Source organism: Erythrolamprus reginae, chromosome 5, assembly GCF_031021105.1.
Source record: "Erythrolamprus reginae isolate rEryReg1 chromosome 5, rEryReg1.hap1, whole genome shotgun sequence".
NCBI classification, from domain to species: domain Eukaryota; kingdom Metazoa; phylum Chordata; class Lepidosauria; order Squamata; family Dipsadidae; genus Erythrolamprus; species Erythrolamprus reginae.
The window spans coordinates 45,806,806-45,821,961 of record NC_091954.1 but is presented as its reverse complement, the minus strand read 5'-3'; the positions used below and the strand labels follow the sequence as shown (position 1 = coordinate 45,821,961).

Below are 15,156 nucleotides of genomic sequence, written 5' to 3'. Positions count from 1 at the left end.
TACTATCATTGACATTATACTGGACCATTGAAATAATTAAATAACTACTTTAAAATAATAAAGCCAAGCCTTCTACAATCTACCCTGTCTCAGTACCCTGTCTCATTGGATCAACCACCTCTGGTGATTACATAGAATGAGGTGCAAAGCCTATTTCATAGATAAAAGCCAGAAAAAGCACCAGGTCCACACAAGATAACTCCTTCTTGCTTAAAAACTTGTGCTGACCAACTGGCCCCCATCTTTACCTGCATCTTTAATAAATCACTACAGAAGCGCTATGTTCCTTTTTGCTTCAAATGCTCTACTATCATCAGCCGAAGAAACCTTTTGTCAAGGAACTGAATGACTTCAGACTGGTTGCTCTAACATCTGTAATTATGAAGTGAAGAAGAGCTTTAAAAGACTAGTGCCCTGAGAACCATCATGGGTTCGTTGCTCGGCCACCTGAGAACCATCATGGATCCCTTGCAGTTTGCCTACACAGTTGTAAATGGATCATAAGCAGACAGACAGGAAGCAGCTGGTGAAACTAGGCAAAATCACATCAGATACCTACACAATTAGCACAGGAGCCCCTAGGGCTGTGTGCTCTCTCCACTACTCTTCTCTCTGTACGCCAATGACTGCATCTCAAACGATCTCTCTGTTAAAATACTGAAGTTTGCAGATAATACAACAGTGATTGACCTCATTCAAGACAATGATGAATCTGCATACAGACAGGAGATTGAACAAGTAGCCTTGTGGTACATCCAGAAAATTATTGAACTAAATATAACTCTTACAATACTAGTCAACATAGTATCAATAGTAAAGTCCTTCACGTTTCTAAGTTTTATCATATCTTGACTCCTAACATCAAAAACATAATAAAAAACTCAACAAAGAATGCTCTTTATATAACTATATTGACTGATGTGTAAAAAACATAATGTATGAATGTAAATACCATGTTAAAAAAGAGATACTGTATGTAATTGATTACTTTTCTTTTACTTATAAATCAATGCAGATTTACTGAAAGTACAGTATATCTAAGACATTGTTTGTTTAAAATATTATTTTAAAAACCAATACTTTTAAAAAAAAAAAAAAGAATGTTCTTTCTGCGCCAACTCAGAAAGGTCAAACTGTCCAAAGAGTTGCTGATTCAGTTCTACAAAGGAATTATTGAGTCTGTCATCAGCACCTCCATAACTGTTTGGTTTGAGTCTACAACCAAACAAGACAAACACAGACTTCAATGGATAATTAAAACTGCAGAAAAAACAATTGCTACCGATCTGCCTTCCACTGAGGATCTGTATACTGCACGAGTCAAAAAGAAGGTTGTGAAAATATCGATAGACACACTGGACATAAATTGTTTGAGGCTATAGGGCACTGCATATCCAAACAACTAGGCATACAGATAGTTTTTTTCCTGAATGGCATCACTCTGTTTAACAATTCCCACAACACTGTCAAATAATTTACTAAGACTGTATTACTATTACTCTTCCTTAGTAGTATCTATCTCTTCCCACTTATTACTATAACCATGCTGCTTGTATCTTTCAATTTATATTGTTTTTATTTGTTTTCTCATACAAATTGATAACTTATTAGTAACATTGACTATCACTAAGTGTTGTATCTTATTCTTGATGAATGTATTTTATTCTTCTTATGTACACTGAGACAATATACACCAAAGACAAATTCCTTGTGTGTCACACTTGGGCAATAAAGAATTATGTTCTGTTCTGTTCCGCTCCGCTCCGCTCAATTCCATTCCATTCTATTCTATTCACCATACCTAGAGGCCACACTGTTCGTGTATTGATGATATATGTTTTAAAATAAAACCCAATAAATCTTTGTGTGTGTGTGTGTGTGTGTGTGTGTGTGTGTGTGTGTGAAAGATGCAAAATTGTCCTTCAGCTGGTATGTTGAAAATACCCAAATAGAGGTGGATAGTAAATGAGACAGAGGAAAATTTTGCCCTCACCAAATACTGAGTTTTTAAAAAGAAGAAACAAGGAGTTAAATCAAAGCAAGGAATTGATGCCAATTTCAGATATCAAAGCAATCTTTTGTGCAAAGATGGGCAATATCAAGAATAAAAAAGATAAACATTTCCTATACAAAACAATTAAAAATGGTATAAATAAATGTAAGAAGTGTCCCCCGCAATCTACAAGTTGATGATACCTATGAAGGACTAAAAAAAACCATTGCTAACAACAAAACTGCAGAAATGAAATACCAATCGAACTGTTTAAAGCGTTGCACGATAATTACTAATTTGCAGTTAGTAAACAGATGTGGCAAATACAGCAAGATTAAGGAAGTGGAAAAAATCAATTTAAATTCAGCATCAGAAAAACTTCAGTGCTAAAAATTGTTGAAGCTACCAAACAATTGCAGATACCTGATAATGAGAAAATGGTCAAGGTTTTGCATTCCATGCTTCAACAGTCCATGGAACAAACACTGTCAGATGTACAAGTTAGATTCAAATGAGGCAGCTCACATTGTTAATAACTTCTGGATAATGGAGAAAGCTAGAGTCTCCCTAAAGACATTTTTATTGATTATTCTAAGACTTCTTACTCTATTTATATAATAAATTGCCCACAGCCCTTAGAAAAATGGGTGTATCAGGTCACCATATCTTTCTACTGGAAAAAAAAACTACAATGAGCAAAAAGCGACAGGATACAATATGAAGCAACCAAATGGTTCTAATCTAAGAAATTAGTGTACCAAGACAGTACCAAACTGTCTCCTTATTTAGTTATATGCAGGACAAATCCTGGATTACAGGAAATAAAAACTGGAACTAAAATGCTGGGAGAAACAACAACAACTTGAAGAACATGTCTATGATACACTTTTGATGGCTGTAAGCAAGGAGAACATAAAATAAACCTCTTATTGAAGGTGAAGGAAGATAAACTTCTTCATAGGCCACTATACTGCTTCTAATTAACAAACTAAGATTATGTCAATGGTGCTCCATTGCAAATAGAAATGAAGTAATAACAGACTATGTTAAAAAATTCACAAGAATGGTGATTGTAGTCATGAAATAAAGAGACGTCTGTGAGAAAGACTACGGCAGGTATCATATATATATACATATTCCAAAGGCCCTTCTATATCCAATTCTGATGTATCCATTGAAAATTAATTTTAGCGGGGGGATTTTCCAAACCCCAGTCCACTGCATGTCAGAAACTGGGCCATACAAGCCAGTAAAGTACCACCCATGGGATGCAGGGAATATGTGAAACTATGCCCCCTATGATCCATGTAAAAATTTCTCTCCAAGGAATTGATCCCTCGTGCGCAAAAGGTTGAGAGGCACTAGTGTAGAATATTGGTATAAATACTTTCAACCAAAAGACTCATTCAGTACTAGAAGAATTAAAAGCATATAACTTGCTGGAAGTATTAATAACAAAGTTAAAATTTAAATATTTTGGAAGCGTAATTAATTATGACAGTTAATTAACACAGGTTGGAAGTAATCAATGTGTGTATGTAAGTGACAGTTATAAAGACTTGATTAAGTGCCTTTCAGAAATATCTTAAACTCCTGGTGTTTTTCTACAAGTTTATGAAAATTATAGCAAACAGATATAAAATTCCATTTTGGCATACCTCAAATATATGTCGTTATTATATAAAAGGATATGTCATTGTTGGGTTGGAGAAGAAAAAGATTTCTCTTTAAATTATTAAAATAAAATTAACATTATTAAAACTGCAACCACATGCATCGTCAGGAGCAGCTTCTGAATCAACTGCATTTGATAGGAAATGGAAAGAACTGTATTACTGGTTCAAACAGAAATACTGTCTTTGTGCTTAATAATCCTACTATTTTGTGTGCTTAATGAAAAATCTTTGTAACATGAAATACACACTAGAGATTAAGCATTTTTATTATCTTTCAGTCCTCTTCATCTGGCAGGTTTTTCATTTTAAAAAGAATCCACCCTGTGATACAATGCATGAAAGTAAAAGGTGACAATAGTTTGTCCATCAAACGTACAAAGAGCTGCCATGCAGCTTTTGATGTGTTCAGTTTTTGTTTTACTCTACATCAGTGATGAGCTAAACAAATACATTTTTCTTTGTTGTATTTATTGGTCCAAATTTTCGAGCATGAGCATCACTATTCAATATTGTGTTTTAAAACTACATTAATTTTTTTCAGGAACAAAAATCTCTTGTTTTCAGTTAATATTTGAATTCAAACTATTGCAGCTCTTGTAATCATTTTTTGTTAAACCTTTGTTTTCTCAGATTGAAATCAGTCCACTTGAAAATGCAATTGAAACGATGCAGTTAGCAAACGATAAAATTAACAATATGGTTCAGCAACATTTGAACGATCCAAATCTACCTATTAATCCTCTGTCTATGCTGCTAAATGGCATTGTGGACCCTGCAGTCATGGGAGGCTTCACAAATTATGAAAAGGTTTGGTTGGTTTTTGTTCTTTCACTACCTGGCATCACTCTTTATTTTCATCTCTATGGTATCACTACCACTAATATGGTACTATGGTAGTGATGCCATAGAGATGAAAAATAAAGAGCTTAATGGCAATGACACAACTGAAAAGTTACTAATAAACTGATTAGTATCCATTATTAGTAGATAATATTACATATTAAAAACGGGTAATCATTTGCTAATATAAGTACTTTTAAAACATTTTTTGCAGTAGTTAGTTCAGGTAAGTCAAAGAGTCACTGAAATCGGAAACTAGGGGGAGCCATTTCTTGCTTGATGAACAAGTAATGAGGATTGTTAGACAGGAGAGAAAATCAAGTAATAATTTGTGTGGTCTTGTTTCTTTCTCTTTATCAGACAACCCAAAGAATTAAATCTTATTTGAAAGCCATATTTAATCTACCACTGGGCCCCTTGGCACCAAGGATAAGGCTTTGAGGAGAGCCCTTCAGCCATATTTTTACAATGGCTTAAGCCAGATGTCATATGAATCTATTAACAGTCAATAGTGAGCCAGGGGACCAGCAATTTAACCCCAAATTGTGACTCAGTTGGCAGGTTTACAATTGTCCGTTTGTAGTTGTGATTTAAATTGTCCACCTGTGTTGTGGATATCTCAAAATCATGCATCTATGTGATAGTATAAAATTCTGTAAAAGAACAACAGGCAGTACACTTCTGTTTCAGAGCCTCATTATATTAAGCAGGACTGAATAAATTAGATATAGATTCTTCATTATTACAGTGACTTTGTGCTGCTAGATACAAGTATAGAATGCTGTGAATGGCTGATAAGGTAAGCCAATAAAAGCACCTTTTCTGACCCAGGTGTGTTTGTCCTGAAGGGAGACCAAGGAGCCTTAGGTGGCTGTTATTGGATTCAACAACTATATGCAAAGTTTTGTTACCTGTAAAGGGGGCAGAGAATGAATCAGCTTGCTAGACTGAAAGCTGGTTTATATTCCCTGAATAATGTATTGATATTGAAAAGGCTTAAATTAACCTCAAATTCGGCAGCAATAATGATTAATTATTGATAAGTAGACAAAAGTATGCTATTTTTACTGTTTTATTTAATTATGCTTTCTCAAATAGCCTGTAGTAATATGTGCTGGTTTAATTCAGTGACTATCTAACATACACATTACATCATTTAGTGCTTCAGAATCATAGCATTTGGCACCATTCTAGCAAAGATCTCACCAGTAAATATAACCCAAGATGAAGCATAAGTGCATAAATACAACATGAAATAATTTAAGGGGCTTTTAAATGATTGTTGTCATTTATATATTTATTTTCACTCATAAAAATACTCTCATCATTAACAAAGCATGATTCCAGTTTTCATTCTCTATTATTGTCGTGAGGATAATTCTTAATAACAATAATATTGAATATTATGCCTGTTAGAGATTGAACCTCCTTTTGAAATGTTAAAATTCCACGCAAAATTCCACGCAAAAATTCCCATTACTTGCTCCAGCTCCTGCCCATGTAGCAATTCAAAAGCATACAAATGCAAATAGATTACAGTAATAGGTATCACTTCCATCATACGATAATAGCCATGCTGGCCACATCACTATGAAAATTGTCTGGCTCCCTCAGCCAAGAAACAGAGTTGAGCATTGTGCTCTAGAGTCAGACATGACTGATAGGAAACTTTTAACTTTACCAATATTTATTTATTTAAAAATATTACTAATAAAACAGAAATATTGTTTCCCAAAAGGCAATTGTTAACAGAAGAACATTGGAGGAGGAAGCGGGCTGAGATAAAACAATTTCTGATATAGCCAGCATTAGCCTTCCTTCCTTCCAAGTCCCCCATGACTCAGTTGGTGGCAATGGCCCTTAAGCTCCCATGGCTCAGTTGGTGGCAATGGCCCTTAAGGAAATGAGGAGAAGAGCACAAGTGAAATAGGCATCTGCTAGGTGTCTACTTTCCTCCTTCTCACAAAGATTTTCCTCAGAATCAATGTTAATGTTAAATATTATATTTACCTATTATTATGTGCTGTATAAATGCTACTGTACTAAATAACAGCTGGATTTTCCCCCATTAGGCTTTCTTTAATGAAAAATACATATATGAACATCCAGAAGATCATGAAAAGATGGAAAAGCTAAAGGATCTAATTGCATGGCAGGTAAATCCGATTGACATCCGAATCAAACGTCTTTTTTCAAATAGTTTATTGTCACTTTGGACAAAAATGAGGCATGAAAGAATTCATTCTAGTGCATATGTTTATTACCTGGACTAATTTATTCCATTAATGATGAAAAGAATATAGAGATATAAATTAGACTTCCAAATGTAAATTATCATGTAGGGATAGCAGAAACATTAATTACATATATTTCATGACCAAGTTGTACTAGATCCAGGTTAAAGTACAGAATATGGAAGATATAATTAATAAATAAAAGAGCAGCTTTTCCCCAAGTGCTGCCCTTGTAATGAGTTGTATTTTAATTTCTAAAATCTCACAATAAGTTTGGAATTTATATGTTTTTTTATTTTAAGAGAACTAATCCAATATATCTTCTGGGCATCAAGTTAGGGAACCAAAAAAGGTAAAATATTAAAAATAAGAAATTAGAATTAGCAGATAGATAGATAGATTTTTTATTGGCCAAGTGTGATTGGACACACAAGGAATTTGTCTTGGTGCATATGCTCTCAGCGTACATAAAATAAAATATACATTTGTCAAGAATCATGTGGTACAACACTTAATGATTGTCATAGGGGTCAAATAAGCAATGAAGAAGCAATATTAATAAAAATCTTAGGATATAAGCAACAAGTTACAGTCATACAGTCAATATGGGAGGAAATGGGTGATAGGAATGATGAGAAAAACTAGTAGAATAGAAGTGCAGATTTAGTAGAAAGTCTGACAGTGTTGAGGGAATTATTTGTTTAGTAGAGTGATGGCGTTCGGGAAAAAACTGTTGTAGCATTGTCCAAAGTAACTAAAAGTAAGAAAACAGGTTTATATTTCAGGTTTTATCATTGCTTTCTGCATCATAAAACAGTCTGCCTGAGGCTTCAGAAAATATTGAATATGTTTAAACTTTATTGAGCTTTTTAAATGATTTTTCTTAACCAGATTTAGTAACTTTCTGGAGATTATGAAATTATATGGTTCTCCTATATAATCTTGTATTTAAAAGTGAGTTTTGACTAAAAATTACTTAATTAGAAAATTAATTACAAATACTGCTGAAAACAGGTTAGTATAAATAAAAACAGAATAAGAAAAGGGAAGAAGTCCACTGAAAGGGAAAAGTAATATGAAGTTGATGTTGCAGAAAGATGGAGGGGGAAAAAGTAAAACCTTCTAATGACTAAATCATTAGAGGATATTTGTAATTCAAAAATATCTATTAAATATAAATGTATGTCATTATAGTGATTTATGTGATGTGCAAATGATGCCCAATTTCATTATGCAAATGATGAAAATGATGTAAGTTGCCACACAAATTTGCTCCATTGCATAAAAAATCCATTACATTGAAGTCCACTAAATGGAAGTTTCACTGTAGTTATTTTTTGTTTATTTATTTCTTATTCAAGGGATTTAAATAAGGATTTGGGTTTATTAACAATGCTATTTTATGTGAGGCTACTCAGTTGTTTTCATATGTTAATATGTTTAAAATATAAAACTCCCATTCCTTCTCCTAAAAAGGCTCCTTCCAGATACACACGCAGGCAGAGTGGAAGGGAATGAAAAGGAACGAATCCTCTGATCGGCTGGCAGCAAAATGTCCCCTGCGTCCAAAAGGCCAGGGTGAAAGTGCTTTTTGAGCCCGTTTTGCGAAAGGACCAGGGAGAAAAGGCAGCGCCAAATAGCTGGGGTGCGTGGGTGGCGGAAGGCTTGGGATGAAACAGATGCAGTGAAGTGGAGGAGGCAAATAGTCCTAGACTCTATCCATTGTCATTGGGGCACTTGGTACCATGCCCAAGAATTTTATAACACACATGAACAAATTGCACCTTCCTGCAATAACACTAGCGGAACTGCGAAAAAACTGTGCTACTTGGAATATTAAACATCGAAAGAAAGTACTTGGTTTATACCTAGGATGCTGGCAGCAATCTGTATCAACCATTAGCACCAGCCATGGTATTTGTGATGCATTTTTGAATGTTCAACTGACTGAGTTTCATGTTTAATGAATAAAAGAGATAACAACAACAACAATAATAAATGTGTCTTAAAAACAAAGAGAAGAGGGGTCCTTGGTGTTCTCTGAGCTTGCTTGTTTTCTTGCAGGAGTTTCATTAACCTAACTAGGTAACATAATCAGTGCTGGTTCAGAGAGCACCAAGGACTCTGAATTTGAACCCTGAGCTACCAATTTTCTCCTTTATTGGTACAAAGAGAAGAGCTACAGTATAGGATGTGGCAACTCATTACTATAATAAATTAAAACAATTCTATAGCAACTGTGCCTATCAGCTTGTGAAGTATCTATCTGCAAGATTATGTCAGAATAATTTTAAAAGTCCATTGATTATTTTCTGTTGGTGATACATGTAAGAAAAGGGATACTGCAATGAATTACAACTATATCACAATAGACTTTGAAACCTCAAGAATGAGTTTAAACTAAAGACCTTGAAGATTTAGGTGTTATTCTTCTCCAGTCCAGTGTTTTTAATTTTTTCTATAATAATAGACAACTACTTAACATTTAACAATGCAAACACCATCCAGTTAAACAAACTCTCCCTACATTTTTGTCTTTAACATGAATTATTCATTTTTAAGTGAATAAAACCAAAATTAGGATTATTTTAAAGATTTTTAAGCTAAAATTTTACTATTTTTATCAAAGGTTATTTCATTTACCGTTTAAGTGTGTATGTATCCCATGCCATAATAATACTAACTCTTAACACAAACCTACTGGTCAAGGTTTCCTGATATCAGGAGACAAACTGTGCCAGGCAGGAAATCCTTTAGACAATTTTCTCAAGAGGATCAGATATTTTTGACATGATACTAATCAACATGAAAGGTTTAGCTGAGGAATTACAAGTAGCAAGGAAATTAGTAGAAAGTGATTATGTAATGCTGGAGTCTCCATTTTAAGGGAAACTAAAATAATGTAAAGATAAAGGTTTTTCCTGTCCAATCCAGTCTGACTCTAGGGCTCATCTCCATTTCTTAGCCCAGGGAGCCAGCATTGTCCAAAAACATTCCCATGATTGTGTGGTCAATATATCTTATCTGCCAAGGTGCATGGAATGGCTGTCACCTTCCCATCGAAGTGGTACCTATTTATCTACTCGCATTTGCATGTTTTTGTACTGTTAAGTTGGCAGGAGCTGAAGCAGGTAAAGGGAACTCACCTCATTGTGCAGTGCTTGGGACTCAAACCTGAGCTGTCAGTTTTTCAGTTGACAATCTCAGTGTCATTAACCACTGAGTCATAACCTTAAAATAATGTAGTGAAAGATATATTGTGTATTTCATAAAACTGAGTTTTAATAGCTTCAAAACAATGATTAGTAAGTCCCAGTAAAGGGGAAAGGAACTCAAGAAAGAGGGGAGTTCTTAAATGAGGAAGACATATGTGTCACGCTGAGATTGCCAGCCAACAGAGACTCTCCTTAGTTAAAGTGTTGCTGTGTGTTTTCACAGTTTGTTTTCACTATGGTTCCTGCCTGCTGAAGTCCTGCTTTAAAATCCATCCCCAACAATATGAAGCACAAATGCAAATAATTCTATTGAGGAAAAAAATTGACAGCAAAAGAATCTAATACTCTCTTTCTTTCTCTCTCTCTCTTTCTCACACACACACATCTTAGGGAAGACCTGCAAACTAAAAAGGAACACATGCAGAAAAGAAGAGTTAAATCACAAAGGAAGAGTACGGACAGGCGGCCACAAACAGAGAAACTGATATCAGTAAATTTAAAATAGAGAGCTGAAGTTAGTGAAGGATGCTAAAAATAACCAAAAAGACTTTTTCTAGTTGTATGAAAGGAAATAAAGATGAGAAAGGTGAATACCAGATGCTCAAGACAAACTGCTAATAGGTAGCATTAAAAAGCAAAGTTAATCCTCCTAGTATACTATATGTCAGTTCACTCTACTTCAAAAACAGACTATATGTTCCACCAAGAAATTATGACATAGCAGGCAAAGCTTAAGATTGATAGAAACATGATCATACAATAACACTTTTCTTCAAATGTGTTAAGTCTCCAAGACTATATTTATGGCAGTCTAGGAACTAACAGTTGACCTCAATAAATTACATTTGAAAAATTCCTAGAATACTGAAATTCCAGCTGATTTGCAAATATTCTATCTTCAAAAATTGGAGAAAGGAACATCCAGGAAATCTTTATAGTCAGCCTTACATTTATCCCTAAGTAGATTCTAGAGAAAATCATGAACAAGTCTCTTCATAAGTACATCAAAAAGAATGTAATAATTTTTAGACATTACCATGGATTTGTAACTAATCTTAACAGATCAGTTTTCTCTCACAATTCGATTGAGTAATAGCCTTAATAGATTATGGATAATCTATCAAGCATGTAACTCGATTCCAACATTTTTGATATTCTGATGCTATAGTTTGGATGTACAGTGTTCCCTCGATTTTCGTGGTGGATGTGTTCCGAGACCGCCCGCGAAAGTTGAATTTCCGCGTAGTAAATACACCATTTTTGACTATGGACAGTATCACAAGCCATCCCTTAACACTTTAAACCCCTAAATTATCATTTCCCATTCCCTTAACAATAATTTACCCACCATTATTACTGGTACTCACCATTGAATAAGACACTTAGTGATCCTGATATTTATAATCATAATTATTTATTAACTAATTATTTTTTTTGTTATTGATTTGCAAAAATTATTAGTTTGGCGATGACGTATGACATCATCAGGCAGGAAAAACCGTGGTTTAGAAAAAACCCCACGAAGTATTTTTTTTAATTAATATTTTTTTAAAAACCGTGGTATAGGCTATTCGAACCCGCGAAAATCGAGGGAACACTGTAATTGTTATTAATTATTGATTCATCATTGAAGTACCTGGTCTGGGGTCCACAACTCTTCTATATTTTCATTAATGACCAAAATGAAAAGGTAGAGTGATTGTTTATGATATTTGCAGATTATATATAATTGAGTGCCTAATTTTCTAGAAAACCAACATAATGTTCAAAAATATGTTGCAGAAAAGTTCAGGAAGTCAGTATAAATTATTATCTATGTAAATATAATTATGTATTATGTAAATAGCCCAATAGAGAAGAAGAACTTGAAATATTCTCTTTGAGGTAGTTTCAATTTTTAAAGGGGATGGAACATTCGTAGCATTTGAAACATCCTATTAGTTCTTCAGATTAATTTGGAGCAATTCTTAGGGAAACAGCTATTCATTGAGTATATGTATTTACAGCATTGGAAGACTGTTTTCATACCCTATTTCTGTATCCTATTTTGAATTGTGTTTTTAAATTAAAACACAATTACTTTTAACTTAAAAACACAATTCAAAATAGAATATAAAAGCAGATTTCAATATCATAAATTCTGTTAGGGTTGGTGATAGAGCTATGATGAAATGGATATCCCTTCCCAAGCTAATACCATGCAGTATTCCTTTCAACCGTTTCTTTCCAGTTTTCTAAAAGCAGTGGATTTCTGACTTTTTACCACTGTATGCAGGGAATCACTTGCCACACCCAGTGGCCGTTCCACCCCATGATTTATAGCTTTTTATAGTCATCCAGCCATTGCTGTGGCAATACATCAATAATGAAGACAAGCTTTATATCATAACTGCAAGGCTAGCTGATGCTATAAAATGCTATAAATTACAAGAATGGGAGAAAAAGGAGTAGAAAAGATGGTAATGTATTGACTATCACCTTCACAGGGTGAAGGTCCATAGCAAGAAACTGCATTTATGCATCAAGAAGCACACCCCTGACAGTAACTTCACTACTATATTTTGTGAAAAGGAGTCTCTCTTGGTTAAAACTATCTCATTCCTGCTCCCCATCCCCGTCATGAAGCACGGCCCACATAGAGCATATTTTTTACATTTTGTAAACAGCCAATCCTTTGTGTTGCTCCAGGAGTAAACGGATTTGAGAACTTTTATTTTGTAAGGCTCGCAGAGAAAAAAGGGGGAACCCAAACATTCCCTCTACAGGCAATAATTGATGTGCAACCACAATTAAGCCCCAAATTTCTGTTGTTAACTGAAATATCTGTTAAATGTGTTTTGCTCCATTTTACGACCTTCTTTGCCACAGTTGCTGCAGTGAATCACTGCAGTTGATAAGTTAGTAACCTGGTTGTTCAGTGAATCTGCCTTCCGCATTGACTTTGCTTATGAGAAGATTGCAAAAGGGAATCTTCATGACCTTGAGATACAGTAGCAGTCATAAATATGAACCAAATGTCAAGAATCTAGAATATAATATAATAGAATTTTATTGGCCAAGTGTGATTGGACACACAAGGAATTTGTCTTGGTGCATATGCTCTCAATGTACATAAAAGAAAAAGATACATTTGTCAAAAATCATGTGGTACAACACTTTATGATTGTCATAGCGATCAAATAAGCAATGAAGAAACAATCAATATTAATAAAAATCTTAGGATACAAGCAACAAGTTACAGTCATACAGTCCTAAGTGGGAGGAGATGGGTGATAGGAATGATGAGAAAAACTAGTAGAATAGAAGTGCAGATTTAGTAAAAAGTCTGACAGTATTGAGGGAATTATTTGTTTAGCAGAGTGATGGCGCTTGGGAAAAAACTATTCTTGTGTCTAGCTGTCTTGGTGTGCAGTGCTCTGTAGCAACGTTTTGACGATAGGAGTTTGTGTCCAGGATGCGAGGGGTCAGTAAATATTTTCCCCGCCCTCTTTTTGACTCGTGCAATATACAGCTCCTCAATGGAAGCCAGGTTGGCAACAATTGTTTTTTCTGCAGTTCTATATTTTGATCACATGATTATGGGAATGCTACAAAAGTCTTGTCTGAGGAAAAACTGTCATAAGTTACATTTTTCAGTGCCGTTATAACTTCAGTCACTAAATAAACTGTTGTAGGTTGAGGAATGAGATAGTTTTAACCAAGAGAGATTCCTTTTCACAAAATATAGTACTGAAGTTACTGTCAGGGGTGTGCTTCTTGATGCATAAATAAACTGTTGTAGGTTGAGGACTACCTGTAATGAAAAAAGCAAACCATTAAGTACTAGAAATTTGCAAAGGGATTCAATAGGTCCAAATGGTAGGAAGAAATCATAGATTAATTATAAAATAAGGAAAGAAATCTATTGTATTTTCTCCTGGACCTTACTTAGCAGAAATGGTGTTATTTAGTCTAGAAAGTTGGATCTGTGATTCCAAAAATATGGTAATTAGAATATATGGTGATTTGTGAAGTGACATAACTAAAAAGCTAAGGAGTAACAATGTTTTCTTTTTAATATACAGGATTATTTCTATCGTATTTTACTACAATAGTTAAAAACCATCAGCAAACATATTTTTGAAGACTTTCTTTTTTTTCTGCTTGTTTTTTCCCTTGTTATTTATTTATTGAAAAATAAAACATTTTATTCCTTAGCTGCCTAATAAAATGGGAGAAGGAGCAAGAGAGTAATTATAATTATGGTACCTTATATTTAAATTCCATAGCATGGCAAAATAGATTATAATTAATGTTTGATTATAAGGAAGTAGTTCTAATTGAAGTAGCAGAAGAGTGACTTTTTTTTAAAAAATGATACCAGATACTGTAATATGTAAATATTATACTTCTCAAGTCTTTTTCGTTCGAAGTCAAATGAACTGGCAATTGCATTCCACTTCAAATCAGATTCTAGATTGCATTCTATAAGATTTCTTGAATACATTATAAGTGCAGTTTGCTTGTTTTCTTCTTTTCCTTAATAATAAAATCTGCTAATTTAGGTGGATATTTAGGGATGATAGGAAAAATTGTTTTAATCAGTATTAGGGTTTAATTATGAATGATTAAGAAAAAGCCTCTTAGCTTGATTACTATGAAGAATACTAAACACTGAAAACATGTATCTCATTTTATTACCACCCCATTAAGTTTGAAAAAGAGGGAGGAAGAGAGGAAACAACAAACAGGAAGGTTTGTAGCTGTGGAATAAAGTGTTTTTCTTAAAATATTTTAAAGGTCAGCCCTATCTTCATACTGTGAGGTAATTATCTTAACATGGATATTTTATGACAGCAGCCTTGGGCATCGTTATTTTCAGTCATAAAATAGAATTAATGTTTCTGTTTTTAATAAATATTTAAACCATTGTTTAGATATGTATATTTAGCAGTAAGCAAATTGATTTATATACATTTAAGTACACAAAGATGTGTACAAATTCATATAAAATATTTTAATGGTCATAGTTCTCTCTAGCCAAAAGCGTGTGGTTTTTTAATATTTTTGTTTCTTGAAATATTGTGGTTTGGAATGTCATAATGTAACACGAGACTCATCATTATCATTCTAAGTATATGCCTTCTTAAAAACATGTATTTATCTTGGTGAAATTATATACATAAAAACATGGATAATAGAAAAAGTGCACATGAGAT

The 15,156-nt window shown here is 33.9% G+C and overlaps 1 protein-coding gene across 4 annotated transcripts in view; it reads left to right on the top strand.

The window, feature by feature from the left end:
- DOCK1 (dedicator of cytokinesis 1) overlaps positions 1 to 15,156 on the top strand; it is a 466,948-nt gene that overhangs the window by 402,591 nt on the left and 49,201 nt on the right. For all 4 annotated transcript variants that reach the window (XM_070752482.1, XM_070752481.1, XM_070752480.1 and 1 more), the window contains exons 45-46: positions 4,300 to 4,476; positions 6,582 to 6,665. In XM_070752482.1, coding sequence (XP_070608583.1) covers positions 4,300 to 4,476; positions 6,582 to 6,665 — 261 coding nt within the window. The remainder of the gene's footprint in view (positions 1 to 4,299; positions 4,477 to 6,581; positions 6,666 to 15,156) is intronic.